At 37.0% G+C, this 18,511-nt stretch overlaps 1 protein-coding gene across 1 annotated transcript; it reads right to left on the bottom strand.

Moving 5' to 3' along the window:
• Window positions 1-2,052: 2,052 nt before the first annotated feature.
• On the bottom strand, window positions 2,053-9,201 carry cyp2r1 (cytochrome P450, family 2, subfamily R, polypeptide 1). Its single transcript, XM_028473897.1, has 5 exons — window positions 8,942-9,201; window positions 5,446-5,587; window positions 4,715-5,347; window positions 4,243-4,572; window positions 2,053-2,249 (listed from the first exon to the last, which is right to left on the bottom strand). Exons 1-5 carry the CDS (start codon window positions 9,176-9,178, stop codon window positions 2,053-2,055), a joined length of 1,539 nt encoding a protein of 512 aa, XP_028329698.1. The 5' UTR covers window positions 9,179-9,201.
• Window positions 9,202-18,511: the final 9,310 nt, after the last annotated feature.

Here is an 18,511-nt window from a genome sequence, read left to right as displayed (position 1 = left end):
AACTTACGTATAGCATTTAGCATAGCGCAGTTACGTGCAAAGGCAGCTCTCTACGCTGCCTTTACGCGTAAATGGATGTCACATTGGGGACCTGACTCCGCATGCGCAAACACGTAAAATCACCCAACGGGAACGGAGGCAGAAGAGCGACGTGCCTTTGGGAGGGGGCGTGGCCTCCCGCTGCTTTACAGCGCAGCGAAAAAAAAAAAAGACTGCAGCTGTTCCAGGAAATAGCGCTGTTTAGTCATTTGGGCTATGAAACGCACAAAATGCAGACACTTTCAAACTTATAGGTACTGTAGGCTATTGGAAATGGAAAAATAATAATTTATCATTTAAAAAAATAAAAAAAATAATTAGAATTAAATAATCAAAATATCAATTCACCCTTGGGTAGGCACTGCCTACCTTGCCTACCCTGACGGCACGTCACTGCTCCCTGGTAAAGATAGTAGCTCTAACAACTGGTCAAATGATAAACTGGTGATACTACAGCCTGTGAATGCAGTACGGGGATGCATTTACTCCGCCTCCGGGTCCTAGTGTCAGCCGACCGGTGAAGCCTGTTCCGTCTACCGAGGTCGGTGTGAAAGTCAGCGTATTTAATCCTTCGTTCATCCACTCTTTTCATTATATTATGTCTTTTAGGGCTTTTATTAAAAAGTCTCGGCTGGAGTCCGGGTCGCTGCCATCTTGGATTATGTCGTCACCAGCGCGTCATCGCCACAAGTTGCGCAAGCGCAAAACGATCCAAATTAACCTCAAGCGGCTTAAACCGAGTCAAGTGTTTACAAGAAAGAGGAATTATCTAAATAATTCAGAATTAAAATTGGAATAAACCAGCCACTTGATTCAGATTTAAAGTTTAATTCGAAATTAAATTAGCATCAGGAATCAAATGGTCAAGTTAAAGAGGAATTCACTTTTATTCCACTTTAAAGAGGAATTAAAGTTCCCACGTAAACATGGCCATTGATTTTGAAAGGAAGTTCAGTTTGAGGTAACATACTGATATTTGGTAACACTAGTCAACCAGAAACAATTCCAAGAGGGTTTATTGAATAAGGATAGTGAAGGCCACCTGTGGAATACTCACAATACAGGAGAAGTTACGGCTGGTTTGAATCAAAAAGTGTTAGAACAGAGTTTATAACAGATCATGAAGAAACTCAGCTGCACTTTTTGGACTTAAATCAGTTTATATTCTAAAAAAAGATATACTGTAGTTGTGTTGGGTTTTGATTTTTCATGATGACCAGCGATGCAAGACATAAGCAAATTTTGCTTAAAGAAAACAATCCAAGCCATTAGTATCTTAAGAAATACTTTATTATAACATATCATCGACATTGCAAAAAAAAAATTTTAAAAAAAGGACCAATATTAAACTTCACACATAAAGTCGGTACACGGTTAGTACTGATAAGCACCATTGAGTAGAAACCACTGTTTCAGGGTCAGTTACCCCCAAACGCACATGACCTGGATTTACTTTCTAGGAACACAGAGTTTCTACAGAGCAGGATCCCTGGGGAAAAGGTCAGAGCGGTTGGCCGCTTTCCATTTTCAACACAGTCATTACAACTTTCTTGGAAAGTCTGCAGGTTCCCATTGCTGTCCTCAGAGGCCATAGCTATCAACCATCGTAAGTGTACATACTATCAATCATTGACGTATGTCTAAGCCATCTGTGTGTCACCAAGGGTCATAGGTATTTCATTTTCCAGGCTTCACACTCAGAAAACTAAATCAACACCACTTTTTCATCATATGCTACCTTTTCTGCTGTTTTACAGTATTGTGCAAACAGATGCTGTTCATTTTATTCAACAACCATGAAGTAAACTGAATTACACCTTTTGTCCGAGGTACCTTCGTCACTGAAAGATCTTTTGGTAAACCACTGCAAATGGAGTCTACAGCCCAAAGCACTAGAGTCTTGCACATCTGCTCTCCATCGTTGCGTTGTTCTGCCAAAGTAGTCAAATTCAGGCTTGAACAGCTCCGCACGCTGTAAGAAACACACTGGTTTTCCTTCTGGGAGGGTGTGTCTCAAGTGTAGCACTGTTTCTGCTGTCTGCGGACTGCACAGATGGAGTAAGGCTTGGGCTGTAAGGTCATGCCAAGTTTTGGAGTGACAGTTGGGATGGTTCCAGGAGGAAACTGAAGGTGAAACCTCTGCATCAGAGTCGTGAAAAAGAGGAACATCTCCATTTTGGCCAGCTGTTCACCCAAGCATTGACGCCTCCCTGGAAAAAAAAAGAAGCCCCACAGAAGTTTTAAGTAGGTTTACACACACACACACACACACACACACACACACACACACCAGCAGTAGATTATTCAATCATCTGCTTAAATTGTTTAACTTCTCTGAAGGAAGTGAGTTAGAGGATTTTGTCCAGCAGGGACTTATTTCAAATGATCTGCAGGCTTCTAGGATAGAACACAGTGCAGCCTCGATAAAGAATAGGGTAGCGGTGTGTCAAACTCAAGGCCCGGGGGCCAAATCCGGCACTTTAGAGCTTCCAAATAAGCCCGCAGGAGAAAGTAAAAATTACATTAAAAATATGAATCATTATTTAAATTACCAAATAATTCAAATGCATTTGTCGAAGTATCTTCAAATTTACAATTTCAATGAAACTTGACAGTGTTTTTAGGGGCCAGCTATTTTTTCCATGCCTGTATCACACATTTTTAATCGCAATGTAACCACAATTTTGAAAGAACACTGCAGTCCTCTAAAATTATGCAATTTCTTACAAACAACCCCAAATATTTGCCCTAAAAACACAATCATTGGTTACAAAATTAAAGCTGTAGTATGTAGAATTGGGAGACTGGAATGGAAACAACCACGCTCCCCACTCCCCTTTGTGTTTCAAATCTACTGGCATTTTCTAGCTATTTGCAGTGACTTTGTCGCTAAATATGGCCACTTTCCGACTCCTCTTAGCTACTTTTTTCTCAAAGACGACTATCGACAAAATATAGCGACTGTTTCTTGTGTTATCGGAGCGTTTTCTGATGTTTTAGAGATTGACATGAAATCATATCACTCTGTAGTTACTGTCCTTAATTTGCAGCAGGTGCTGCCATAAGCCCCTCCCCTGTCAGATGGTGTTTGTGGGCCTATAGACTTTCGCTTCTCCATGTCGTTCTTCTTTTTTTGACTTGCTTTTACGTGTAAGTATTACATCACTCCCAGTGTCACGTCTGAGTTTACCTCCATAGTGAGATTATAACTCTAAACCAAACATAATCCAATCAACAAATAAAACACCTGTTCGTTCACTTTGAAAACAAAAATAAACAAAAATGAATTAATGTTTTTTTAGCAAAAATGTATTTATCGGTACTGCGTATGTGTGCGCATGATGTGATGTATGATGTGAACTAAGACCATGACACCTGAAATGAACACATATTTACCGCAGTCAAGGCCCCGTTTTTCACTGAATCTACTTTATTAGTGCATCTCCTTGACCCCAGCGCCACCCGCTGGCGAGGAGGTGCCACTACATCCAAACATTCATGAGTTTAGCAAACACTTATTTAAGTGCTACATAAGCTGTGGTGCCTATTGCTGCGATGGGGACTTTTCCTGCCGAAACACCTGCCATTGCACTTTCACTACCGGTAGGACATGAACGCGCATCAACTTTTGTTGAGCAGCCCAACAAAAGTAACGGCCAAAACAGCTCACGGAGAACTTTGTTTGTAAAATGATCTCTGATTGGCTGTAACAGAGCATCGCACTCCTTGATTTCTAAAGCTTGACTACAAAGCTGAGAGAAGGAGTAGAGATCCAGTGACCTCTCAGAACACTTTGAATTACAATATGGACTATATGGTTATTATGGATTTTTGACCAAATAACACCAAAAAAAAGTACATACTGCAGCTTTAAGGAAGTTTGAAGAGAAGATTTGGCACTGATGTTTGTCTATTATTACTTGGACATTGTAGGTGCCTTATGTACTTACATAGAAGTAAAAACTTCAAAATAATAAATATTGAATTTGAACTTTTTCCTTCTTAAGCTCAAACTGCTCCATATTTGGCACCTTGACAGATATTAGTTTGACACTCCTGGTATAGATAATGAGTGGATAGATGTGAAGATATTAAATGAAACAGAAACATTGAATGTTATATTACCATTTAGCTTTTAGTTGTGCAATTGAAGGCCAATCAATAGCTGAGTTAGTAGAAGCAAGAAAGAAAAAACAAACTCACCTAAGGAGAATGGAAGGAAGGCATCATGTCTCAAAAAGTTGCCGTTGCCATCTAGAAACCGCTGAGGTAAGAAGACGCCCGGGTCGTTCCAGTACTTCTCATCAAAGTGCACTGAATAAAGGTTTGTGATCACCATGGTACCTTTGGGAATTGAGTACCCATTGACTTGTGTGTCCTGTGAGGTAGCACGGAAAATGCCAAGTGGCACGATGTTGCAGAAACGGAGGACCTCATGCAACACAGCTTCTACATAAGGCATCTTAAGCTTGTCTTCCAGAGTGGCAGTCCTTCCATTTTCCAACACACTGTCGATCTCTCTGTGCACTCGCTCTAGATAGAAATGCAAAAAAATTACAGTTTTTTGTAAATGAAACAGCTTATAGTAAGAATTTATTACACTTCAAATGACCATAGTCTACATTAAATATCAAACAAAGCTATCCTGTCTTTATCTGCTTTAGCTATAACCAACCTTGGATGTTGGGGTAAAGTGCCATGTACAGCATCGCCCAGCGCAGGGTGTTTGTTGTGGTCTCTGTACCTGCGATGATAAGCTCACCCACTGAATAGATGAGATTTTCATAAGAAAAAGAGCAGAGGGGATCACTAGCATTGTGCTCCAGCTCATCCAAGTAGGCATCCACGTAGTGACGGGGCTCATAGGGCACCCTGCCCTGTGAGAATCCCTCAATGACCTGGTGTAAAAAGTCGTACACCTCAGCAGCGTTGCGAAACAGCTTTTTGTGTTTTCCGAAAGGCACATACTCAATCCAAGGAAAGGCATTGTAGAGGAAAGCCCAGCTACTCACTGCCAGCTCCACATTCTCACTAAATATCTCAATCATGTGCTGGAAGTTGCTGTCGTCATAGGTGAACCGCTGTCCAAAAATGATCAGATTGGTGATGTTGGACACAGCGTTGGTCACAAGGTGTTTGGGGTTAAATGGTTTTCCTTTGTGTTCGTCGATTGCGTCGACAAAAAACATGCACTCCTCTGTGATCTTTCTTTCAAACTGTTTCTGGCGACTGCCGAAGTGACGGAAAGAGTTGCAGGCGAGTTTTCGGTGCTCCGTCCAGCTTTTTCCAAATTTACAATTAAGAAGCCCTGCGACAATCAAGATTACAAAATCATGTGGATTATTTAGTGTCCAAACAATGTTTCAGATAGTGCTGTGTGTGCACACAGAGGTTTGATCTTCTTACCTCCCATTTTGGTCATTTTCTTGAAAAGAGGTAAGGATGGTCGATCACAAAACACTTCGCCCTGATTGTAAAGGCATTCCCTGACACAGTCGAAGCCGTTTACAACCACGGTCAGAATGCCTCCCAGATCCAGACTGAAAATCTTAAAAAAGCACATCACAGATAATGTTGTTAGCATAATGTTTTGCATTATTTTAGGCAAAACTTTTGTCCAAATCATAGTATTGCTAGTGAATAAGGTGAGAACTTCTTCACACATCTCATCAAAGAGGCTCAGTATTAGATGTTGGACTCTTTAGGCACCTCAGGATTTGATTCGATTACAATTACAGGGCCTCCGATACGATTATAAATCGATACGTGGATGTGATTTTCACAGCATTTCTTTGTTTCTCAGCGTGACCACTGCTAAATCATGTTGTAACAAGCTCTGTCCCACTTTGTGCCACTTTGTACGTAAATATCTTAATGTCTGTCAGACATAGGCCGCCTTGGACAGAAAGATGTGTTCCTATCTGAAAGTTAAAGGCGAGGAGACAAGCAGTTACACTGCCATCCACTGGCAACACAAACAACTGTGACAAAGACATGTGATGAGGATACACTCTTTATGACGAAGCAAGCAAGCGTTGGAAAGATATGATCAAAGCAGGAATGTTTTATCTTGTAAAGGCAATGATGGAAATCCCAAACTGTGGGTTCAAAAGACTGCGTAAAGTAGGATTTTAATACCATGAGTGTCTAATTAAAAAAACTAACTTAAGTCACTTTTTTCATTTTGAATACAGCAAAAAGAAAAAAAAAAACAGTGTGTAACTAAAAGGACTTGAAGTTTAATGTTTATTGTATTTAGAACAAGTTTGCTAAATAGTTCACTTAAATTAAACATTTTTTTGAAGTAGTTTGCCTAAAATTATCTTTTATCCTTTTGTTCATTTAGGGCTAGGATTTTTAAATAGGTAAAATGGTGAAAAAAACTGTGATCTGATCTTGCAAAAAAAAAAAAAAAAAATTTTTTAAAAATTATAATTTATTTATTTATTTTTTTCCATATAGCCCTAGCCTATGTAGCACAACTACAGTATGATCACAGTAGGCCACTAAAAATAGTAATTAATAAAAATATGATAATAAATAACTAATTTAAAAAAAAAAAAACCTAATAAAAAAATCAAACAAATAAAATAAAAAAAATATAACATCAAAATAATGAAAAAACCAAAACAAATAGTTTTAAGTCCACTAAAAATAGTGGAGCCATAATGTCTCCAATGTGGGTTTCCTTTGGGGAGAACAATCAGGAAGTAGTATATCTGTACATAACTAGATACTTGACTTTGACACTTTTCTTTGTTGCTACAGAAGGGATAAGATCACCTGAGTTATATGAAGTTTTCCAGTTATTTGACATGACTACCTGAATTTAGAAATATGGGCATAAATTCATACCTACGCACTCTAATTACAAAAGCATTAAAAACCCTGCAAAAATAACTCTGTACTTGTGGTGGAATGGAAGAAGTCTATTGAGAAAATTGGAAAAAGAATCTAATCATTACACGCCTAAACCATGTGAAAGGTTTTAAAGTCAAGGTTTTAGGAGATTTAACTGTAGGTCACGTGATCCACTCCATGGATTAGGATTCACATAAAACATTTGGTGCAAGAAAATCCAGAGGTCTCAATAAATTATATTTGGCAAAAAATACTGTGAGGGTGAATACAGTCTGCACTGTTACATTTAAATGTGAAAGAATGCACAGGAAAAGGTTGTAGGAAAAGTTAAAAAGGTGGTTTTGATTCTGATTTTTTGTCTTATTTTCCGCAGACTGGTTTTATCCTCCAAACCAGTGGTTCTCAAACTTGTTTTGTTCAGGTCTCCGCTTTCTCTTATTTCTGAATCCAAGTATAGGCATAATGATGGAATGAATCAGGGTTAACACACATTTTAAAGAATCTAACTTTGTAAATAAGTGGAAACAGTATTTAGTGCCTCCTGAATAGATTTTTTTTTAAAATCATTTCCCATCATCTCCATTCTGTTGTGGGACCAAGACTGACCCTTGTATTTTCAGTGCATGTTCTAATTGTAATATTCTGGGGTTATTCAATCAAAAAACATTTTCAGTCAAAGAAAAAAAGGGTTTCAAATGCAATTATTTGGGTCTCAAATATTTTTTTGCATTTTTTGCATTTGGACAAGTTTTTTTGATTGAAGTGATTTTTTTTTTTTTTTCATTGAAAAGTTTTTTTGATTGAATAATAAAGACACAAATCTATCTCCATTAAGAGAAAGTACTCTGACTCCACATGGATTCAGCTCCTACTTTAATCCTAGCATAAAACAACTTGTGCACACTTACACACTTAAGACCTGTTTACATTTTACATAACATTAATAATGTCAGATTTACCTATAACCAGTGTTGGGTAAGTTACTCTAAACTTGTAATATATTTATATTACCAATGCGATAAAAATGTAATATTTCTATTACAATATTACTGTTTTTTTTTTTACACTAGTTTTACTTTGAGTTACTTTTGGTCCAGAACATTAATTATATCACACTGATAGTGTTCGAATAATATGGGTCTAAGTTTTGTTTCAAATACTTCTACTGTTTCAGGAGCAGAAAGCTCTTTTTTGTCCCCCATAAGTTATATTTAACTATAATGATCATCTTTTTTTCCCCCCTCAAATAATTTAAAACAGTGAGAAAACAAAGCAAATATGCACTTAAATTAAGTATGCTTGCAACTCGAGTTACTTTACTTGTAACTAGTAGTAATATATTACCACTTTTCACTTTTGTAATGAGTTACACCACTGAGTTACTTAAAAAAAGGAATATATTACTGTAATATATAACAAAAATAACTATAGTTACTCCCAACACTGCCTATAACCATAATAACTAATAATAATAATTCACTGTGATGCTTTCTGTACGATGACATAATGTAATTATATAACAATATTTTACACTAATCAAGAGACTTATCATCATCATCATCATCATTATTATGATTACCATTTTAAACCAAAAATACACATTTTAAAATTTTTCATGCTTTTATTTTTATTTGGTAATTTTCCACTCTGTCTTAGTGCCATTGTGTACCCCCAGGGTACACACACCCCTATTTAGAATAGAATAGAATAGAATTGAAGGTTTTTATTGTCATCATACACAATGTACAGTGAAATTAAAGAAAAAAGAGTATATAATAAAATAAAAACATTTTTTTTTAATAAAAATATGAAATAAAAAGTAATAAAAAATGAAATGAAATAAATAAAATACAAAGTACAATAGGAGAATATTATAGCAGCACATTAAAGAGTGACTGAAACAATGGAACAGGGTGTGATCACTGCTCCAAACCAACGTTGCAAAGATACACTTAAGGTCAAATGTTTTTTCATGAATACATACAGTATGTATATTAAAGTGCGCATGCTCCGTTAGATGAAACAGAAATGTGTTGGTTACCTGTCCGTGAACTTCGCTCTGCTTCTTGAGGAAAACGTGTGGTTCTGTGACCAGAGACAGAATGTTCCCTATCACCGGGATGGGAGACGGACCGGGGGGGAAGCCCGGGGGTCTCCTCTGTTTGACCAGCTGTCTGATGAGCAGGAAGGAGAGCAGGGACACGGCCAGGCAGCTCAGGCCCAACACAGCCTGTCCACTGGACACCCGCACCAGAGACGGACATTTAATAGAAACCATCTTAACCAGTTACCCCAGGAGTGTTCCTGTGTGATCCAGACTGCTGACTGACCGACTGAACCACACATGTGTCAGTTCACTCTCTCTCTCTCTCTCTCTTCCCCGCCTCTGAGGCTAAAACTGGCTGAGTCAACTATTGGTGAACCTTGTTCTGCAGACTGATCAATAATTCAAAGTTTAATGTTATAGGTCCATCAATGGAGAACGAGCAGTGGTTCCCAACTGGGGGTACATGTACCCCTGGGGGTACAGAAGCACATTGCAGGGGGTACTCGAAAAGATTTAACAATGAATTTAAAAAATAATTGGGAAATGTTTCTAGTTCCTTTTTAGGTTTTTTTTTTTTTTTTTTGACAAATTCACCACAAACTAACAGTACTATAGCTCAATAAAATACTACGTTTTCTTGTAATTTATTAAATATTTCATGCTGTAGAGACCATTTTTATCACATTTCTGACAATATATAGCTACAATTTACAAAGGAGACTGTGTTTACTTACTATTGAAGTAAATACAGTCCTCATTGTTTTGAATTTGAACATTGTTAACCCTAAAGACAGACACATTTACACATATTCACCATTTTATATAGAGATTCCCATGCTTTTAGACGGTGGGAAAGCTTTGCAGCACATATAGAGAAGTATTAGGAATAAGCATTAGGAGAACATGCAAACCAAGCCATGGGTTTCTGACCATGAGATCAGAGTGCTACTTGCTACACAGTGATGTGCCGTCAGCACTAGGGTTGACCACCAATGACAATTCCATATGTTTCTGCCGGCAAGTGTTAATTCAATTCAATTCAACTTTATTTGTATAGCGCAATTTACAACAAAGTCATCTCAATGAACTTATGAAAATATAAAATTCATAATAAGAAAGAAAAAAACCCAACAAGATCCACATGAACAAGCATTTAGCCATCTAACAAAATCAACATCATAAACACCATTAAAGAAACATAAACAATTATTTAATAAAGCCTCCATACTCTCCCAACAAGATATATCTCATGACACGGCAGCGCATCCATTGTTTGTGTTGGAAACACAGAAACACAGAGAAAATGACAACAACAACAACCCAGAACAGCCTCAGTGAGGAGCATCCACAAAGTCAATCCTAACATTCACTGCAAAAAATAGAAAAAAATGTTCTGATCTTACCTTTGCTGAAGGTCTGGTAACTCAGGTGTTGGTCTCCCTTTTAAAAGCTGTCGTTTTTTCCTCAAAAGAAAGTTTCTCTATCGTCTCTAGCGCTGTCATCCTGTCTGTAGTGTTATCCCGCCCACTCGATAGAGAACGTAGCAGCAGCGGCTACGCTGTATCAATTCACTAATGCACTGTGAACTTACGTATAGCATTTAGCATAGCACGGTTACATCCAAAGGCAGCATTGAGAGAGCTGCCTTTTTACGCAAATGGTTTTCATCTTGGGCAGGGATCTGCAACCTTTACTCTCAAAGGAGCCATTTTGCCTCATCTCACCTGGATTAAAGTCCTCCTGGAGCCGGAAAAAAAAACCTTCTCAATGAAGACAATACAGTGAATGAAATTCTATACAGTTAAAATGACATAGAATAATGTTTGATTTCATGATTTGATTTATATTGATCATGTAAATGGCAACTTAAAAACAGATTAAAATAAAATGAAATAAATTAACATCAAGAAATAACAACTGAACAGTATCTTGCATCTTCAAATTCTCACACATCTCAGTTTACATGAACACAATGTTATATAAAGATTATTTTTAGTTCATGTATTTAAAGGGCCTCAAAAAGTAACTTGAAGTTTGATAACACATGATCATGTGATCAACACATGCTAATTTCTCATTTATTGCCACACATAAAACATGCATATTTAACCTGCAACATTGGTGGTTAAATGAATCTGTCCCCACACAATTAAAATCTCTATTTTCTTCCAGAATAGTGTTTTTGTTGGTTTAATTATTTACCAGGGATTTAAAACTTAAGGTTAGCCACAGGTGCAGGAAAGTTGATGGTCTGTAGTTGTTGCAGGAAGTGAAGTAGGAAGGTGCTGAGTCATTGCACAATGTGATTTATTTTTAGGTTAACAAATTGTTGTATCTTGATTTTATTTGTCATTAATCAATAATAGCCTCTGTAGGAAAATAACAACTCTTTATTTCAATAGGTTTTTTTAAAGCTATAGGGAGCCATTGCAAAAGAGTCAAAGAGCCACATGAGGCTCCAGAGCCGCAGGTTGCAGACCCCTGATCTTGGGGAACTGACTGCGCATCTGCAAACACATAAAAACACGCTACGGGAACAGAGGCAGAGCAGCAACGTGCTTGTGGGAGAAGGTGTGGCCTCCTCCTGCCTTACAGCGGAGTGAGACTGGAAACCAGGAAATAGCAACGTTTAGTCCTTTGGGCTATGAAAAGCACAAAATGCTGACACTTTCAAACTTATAGGTACTGTAGGCTATTGGAAATGGAAAAATAAATAATTTATAATTATATTATAATTAAAACAAATAATCAAAATATCAATTCACCATTCGGTAGGCACTGCCTACCTTGCCTACCCTGACTGCACGCCACTGTTTCTACACCATATTAAGAAACTAAACTACATTTTCCTAAATGACAAACCTATGCAATCCTTATCAGACAGCATTAGGTTTGTGTCAGCAACATCACAAACAACTTCTTTGGAAAATTGGGCAATATATAATAACCAATATATCATGTAAAACCTATACAATGTTATATATATATACAGTACAAAAATTGAAAGCACTTCCACAAGTAAGACAAATTTTTGTCCGTAACAAGTAAAGATGGGACAATATATTGTGCAACAAGATATCATGATACTAGAACGTCACAAGACATTTTGTCAATGGTACAAGTGATATTGCACTGTCTTGAAGAGGGAGGGGGAGGGGGAGGGTGGGTGTCATGCAAGCCTTTCCATTCCTGCCACATTTGTCCCGAGCTACAAAATGTAGACATGTTAATATTGTTCTTAAATCTGCGCTGCATAGACTATACTTGTTTGATGTTTTAAAAACTTGTTATGCAATGTTCATACACAGTTTTTGTTATTTGAGAATGTGATGATGACATGACTTGGTGTAATTGATAGTTATTTACATTTATACCAATTTTACATTGTTATATTTCATATATTTATGTAGTACTTGCATATTTAAATACAATTATTGGGATAACTGAAAAATGTCATTTGCTAATGTACAAATAGTTCATGCTTTTTTTTTTTGTGGTCTTAAAAGTGAGAATAAAACACAAATTGTATTAACTCTTACACAATCAATATAAAAATCAGTCATGCCATGAGTGTCAAGAAATTATTATTTTTTTAACAGAAACAGAAAAAAATATTTGTCAAAGCAAAAGAAGTCATCGAGATATTTTCGGGCTCCCAGTCATGCTGGCGGGATGAGGTGCAGTTTTAAAAGCTAATAAACTTTGAACCAGTAATCTTTATTAGGTTATTTAACCTCAGCATGTCAAAGGTCAGGTCAATCACTGTGTTTAGAAGTTAAAAGTGATGGTATGGTATGCACAGACTTGCTGCATGCACAGCAGACTTGCATAGTTGCCTTTTTCATGTCTACAGATCAAAACTCAAATCAGACAGACTGGGTATGATACAGATGTTCTTTTTTGAGTGACACTGAACTAATATTGAGGTTTAAAGAAATACTTTAAGTTGTGTTTACTTTACCATGATTCGCTTCTGATCTGTTGCAAAATGTGGAGAAAGAAAGAAGTCCTGCAGAGGTCCACTCATGGTGGATTAACCAAGAACAGTTTGTGCATTTGTGAATACCTGATCAGTTTAGCATGTCTTGCTCCTCATTAGCCATGTCGTTGTTTATCCAGCTGTTCCTTCCTGCTGAGACAGCTGGTTAGCATTTTGTTTAGATGGCTCAGTGGTCTCCACAGACCTCTCCCAATCATTCAGATTTGTTAAGGCTACCTAATGAGGACATTCTATCCAGATTACTCCTTTGCTTCCTGCCAGCTCTCCCGTCTCAAATGCTGTTCTGGAAGCATTGAACACATCAGTCAAATTTAATCGGAAAACCAAGTCCTTACTGTTGCATTATCTTGTTTGTGGCTGAGTTAATCAAAACACCAACCTGGTGAGTGTCCAGAGACTGGTGATGAACTCTACATACACCAAATTCCTTAGTAAACTAAAAGAAAATGAAAAAGAAATGATATAAAACAGTTCAAACATTAACATTAAAGAATAGTGATTTACATTTTTCATTATTAAGATCAAACTGTTATGGTAGTAATTAGTGTTGTGTTCAAGACCACACTATCTGAGACCAAGACTTGCCCGAGACCGAGTCAAGACCAAGACCGAGACCAATACCAAGACCATAAACATTCTTTTTTTTAATTTAAAAAAATACATATATATATAAATACAATTATGACAAGGGTCGACAGTTAAATAACATTCTCTTTTTAGTTTTAGTTTTTTTTAAATACATTTGACGGACAAAAAAGGTGCCTGCAAAAAATAAACTAAAATTTTTAAAACTGCTACTGATAAATTCACAATTATTCTACATATTTGAAAAGAAGATTTTTATGTCAGCTGAATGTACAGCAAGTGTGTAAAAGTATTTCTGCCAAGAAATAACATGGCTGGTCACCTACACACCAAGTGTTTCATCTTTGCTGTGCTTTTACAAATGTATTATTTGTGGCTCGTGAAACCAAATTTCACAACCAACAAGTTAGCGGACATGTTTAGCTCCTGACTCTCTCTCCTGCTGGTGTGTGTGTGTGTGTGTGTGTGTGTCACACGTCACTCAGTCACATTAAGGAAGGTTGTGGTCATTGTACGGGGTGGATTAAAGAATGAATTGAGGATTGTTTTATCCCGTTCTTCTCCGTGTTATTATCACATTATAAAAAAAAGTTTAAAAATAGCAGGAATTAGTGCTGGTCTCGAACGGTCTTGAGGGAAAATCCCGAATCCGGGCAGCCCGAGCTCCTCACCCTTCTCTCTCTTTTCTGTTTCAGGTGTCTTGATGCTGGAGCTGGCGGCACCTGATCAATGGTTTGCGGCTCAACTAGTCTGGGACACTGGGAAGGTCTATCCTTCTATCCTATTCTGTTTGTCCTTCTGTCCACTAACCCCAACCAGTCTCAGCAGATGGTTCAGATAATCTATCTGCTAGGGTCATGATCTTTGGCCTGCTAATGATGGGGGTATGTGTATGTGCATGTGCCTTTCTGATGCATCGTAAGCTGAGGCGACTCTCAGAGGACATGAAGGTACTCCGAAAGAAGAAGAACTTTTCGTTTGGAGAGTTGGAGGAACGTAAACAACGAGTGGAAAAGAAAGCTCGAGGAGATACGGAAAAAAAGGACAGTGAGGAGGAGTAACAACAGGAACAATGACTGCAGACGAGAACACATCACATAAAAAAGGGCAAAAAAATAAATAAAATAAAAAATTAATAAAAAATAAATAAAAAAACGTTAATGAAAAGATGAAATTATGAAGAAGATGTGAATGTTTGACTAGGGAAGAAACGAAGTTTGATGTAAAATTATCTGTGTTCAAATCAGGGGACGGATCTGGATAAGCATAATGCTTTTTTCCGTCGCCCTTTCCGGCATGAAAAAGGACAAAAAAAAAAAAAAAAAAAAACCAATGATGTGATTTTGCTCTGATTGTCAAAATTAATTTCTGTGATTGCAACCATGTCGGAAATGAACTGAATAAATAAAAAATAAAATAAATAAAATAAATGGTTGTCACCTCTGAACCTGGTTTTGCTGGAGATTTCTTTCTATAAAAAAAAAAGACAGTTTTTTCTTCCCACTGTTGCTAAATGCTTGTTCATGTGGATCTCGTTGGGTTCTTTCTCTTTTACTATGAAGGGGAGCAGTGAAACTCACTAACCCTGGATCTCAGGAACATGGACTCATTCTCATAATTCAAAGCCGGACTCAAAACCCACTTATTTACAACAGCATTTACCACCTAACTACCTCTGCACTGTCTCTGTGTTTTGGCTTCACTGTTACTTTTGTTTTTATACTGTTTTAGCCTAACTTTTATCGTGGTTTTATACTATGCACTGTTGTGGTTTTATTATGCACTCTAAAGTAACCTTGGGTGACCTGAATAGTGCTGATTTTTTGAATAAAATGTATTATTATTATTATTTAAACATCTCATGTATAAACTTAAAAAGGACTGACCATCGCCGTCGACCGGAAGTGAGCCAGTCCAGTCCGCTATGTTTTTTGTTTAAGTGCGTGGAGGCAAACATGGTAACAGGTAGCCAAAACATTCAAGAGTGGCCCAAAAATGGGCAAATAAAGAGGAAGGTGGTATGTAATGGCAAAGGTAGCTTAATTGGCCAAAATGTGGCAAACAGTAGTGAAAAAGGGCCAAAATATGGAACAAAAAAAGGCAAATTGTAGGGAAAAAATTAAACAGCTCATCTCAACTCAACTTTATTTATGTAACGCAAATTACAACAAAGTCATCTCAGTGCACTTAACAAAATATAAAGTTCATAGTAAGAAAAAGAACCCAACAAGATCCACATGAACAAGCATTTGTTCATATGTTCATGAACAAGTGGTATTTGGATGAAAAGTGGGCAAAAAAACTTAAAGAAAGGACAAAAATTGGATAAAAGTGTCAAAAAGAACTTTTACAAAAAAAAAGGAAAAATGGGATATTTATTGACAAAGGGTAGCTATAGTCTGAAAAAAATGTCAGAACTTCTTGAAAAGGGGCTAAAATGTGACAAAGGAAGTTGCAAAATGTAAAAATGGGTTAAAAAGTTTCCCCCTTTTAAGGTTTTCTGGGGGAATAATAATTAATATTTAGACATAAAGAGCCACATGTTGAGCATCACTGACTTAATAATGGCTTCTACATTCTGTCCTCTGATAATGTGGTGGTCTGGACACAAATGCCAGGGCTGATTCTTTGTCTTAGTCCAGTGTAAGGGCCTTTGACCACATGACAGCTGCAACAAAATAGAAAACTTCAAATTCAATTATAAAGCTAAACTTTTGATTTTAGAAAACACATTGTAAAAAATTAAAAACACACTACTATAAGGTAAGATAAGACACACATAAACTAACATTTGGTATCATTCGTGTGGTTTAATAATCTACGCAACAGATCACAATTAAAGTATTTCACTCTTTATAATAGTTGACCTGAGTTGAACCAATACTCAGTCACATTGAATGGCGTTAAATGTAAACAGAGGTCGTCCTGACACCCGTCAACAATAAGGCCCTGTTGTCTTTTCTTGGCTGAGGGAATCTGCTGTGCCGTACAGTGAGCTGATCATCAATGCTTCTCATTCAAATAATGCAATGTATGAAAGGAAATTCTCATTAGGCTTTTTACCAGACTTCCTGCAAAGAATGGTGACATGTGAGTTTAGGAAATGACACATTGGCACTAACTCATCTGAGACTGTCACTGATGAGTGCTGCAGAGAATACAATGCTGCCCTCTCTGTCATCAACGCTCTCCTGTGTTGTAATTAATTTTCCAGTCCAATTCATGACTTACATCGGAGAATGTGCACAGTGTTAGCTAATTGCATTGTTGACAATACACTTTTTCCCCTTGGAATGTGTTTCTCTGACTCTGCTGGTATCCCAGGTCAGGACAAGGCTTTGAGGTTGCATCAGTCCCATGGATTTAACCCAGCGTAACCCCTTCTACGAACCTCTTCTCATCAGACCAGAATATAATAGACTTATGAGGAGACATACTGTACGTTTGACAAAAGTTTGTATAAAGTCATTTCATGAAATGCGATAAATAATTCAAAGCACTGTCAGAAATTCACTTATTTATCTGTTCTGTTGATTTGCCTTTGCGTTCAGTTTAAGAATGTGCAAATGTAGTCAGGGTTGGAATTGCACAATTGATAATAAGTTACAATGACGGCGAAATTATAGATGTGATTGTAAATTTAAAAATCTATTGCTGTCGTAATTGTAATCAAATTGTAATTGAGTTCAGATAATTGACTTTGTAATTGTAAATGCCATGAAAACTCTATAAATATTGTCAATTGTTATTCAACGCAAGACTGGGAAACCGTGTTCCAGTTTTACGTACAGTTATACACATATGTAGTTAGCAATTATTAGCTCTTCCACATTTTACCATTTAAGAACATTTGAAAACAAGTGGTATACTGACACAAAAAAGGCTCAGACGCCCATATCAAAAATATTAAAACCTATATTTTCATTGATTAGGAAGCCTAACACGGCAACCAATAGATAGGAAAGAAATTAGATGATAGATATTTGTTTTTAGTGTATTTTACAGCTGATTTAGGATCCGTTATCATAAGAGATGCTAACAGAAAGCTAACACAAGAGGAAGGTTAACCTTTATTAGGTTATTTTTTTCAGGCTCAGCAATTGTGAGTAATTGTAATTGACTTTCTGAGGACAAAACAATTTATGGTAATTGTATTGTAATTGGAAAAATGCTGGTAACTGTAATCGTAAATGAATTATAACATGGATAATTGAAAACGTAATTGTAACTGAAAAATGTAACTGGCCCCAGCCCTGAATGTAGTTATGATGAAGAAAAACTATTGAAATGCTGTGCCAAAGTATTCACATGAGAGCGACGCCCATTGAATCGTCCACATTAAAGTCCTTGACAACATGTTCAACTAATTTCGTGCTTCTGGTCGAGGACCTGCATGTCTGCTCAATAGAACTAAGAGGCTCATCTGCTCTAATGACTTTCCTTGTGACGCAAAAAGAACTTGGAATCAGGATGCACTGTGATACATCATTCAATATTGTTACATAAGGGAAATTAGAAGATGGCCGGAGACCAAGAGTCCAGTAATTAGCTCAGAGAAACCGGATAGACATCAGCGAAGGGAAGGTTCACTTTATTAACAGACAGAAAGCTGTGTACAAATCTTTACTTATGAAAGGCCGTTGAGGGTGAAGCAATTCATACGTTGTTATGATAATTTGATATACAGTTAAAAAGAAATGGAATATTCCTCTGTGATTCTCAAACTGGTGTCCTGCAACATAGTGTGACATTTTGTAGGCTTTAGGAAAACAATCTTTAATGTTCTCATGTATCAACTAGTCCTGTTGAAATAAACATTTAAAACTATAACATCACATTGCACTCTCACCGTAAAGGTCCATTTGATGTGTTTGTGACCCAATGCGATGCAACGACTGAGGTGATAAACCGATGATTATCACCTTAAATGTATTATTCCTGTATTTAATACAGATAAGGAGGAGAAGAAAGTGAATTAG

Source organism: Gouania willdenowi, chromosome 3 (genome assembly GCF_900634775.1).
Source record: "Gouania willdenowi chromosome 3, fGouWil2.1, whole genome shotgun sequence".
NCBI lineage: Eukaryota > Metazoa > Chordata > Actinopteri > Blenniiformes > Gobiesocidae > Gouania > Gouania willdenowi.
This window is presented reverse-complemented; position numbering and strand designations above follow the sequence as displayed.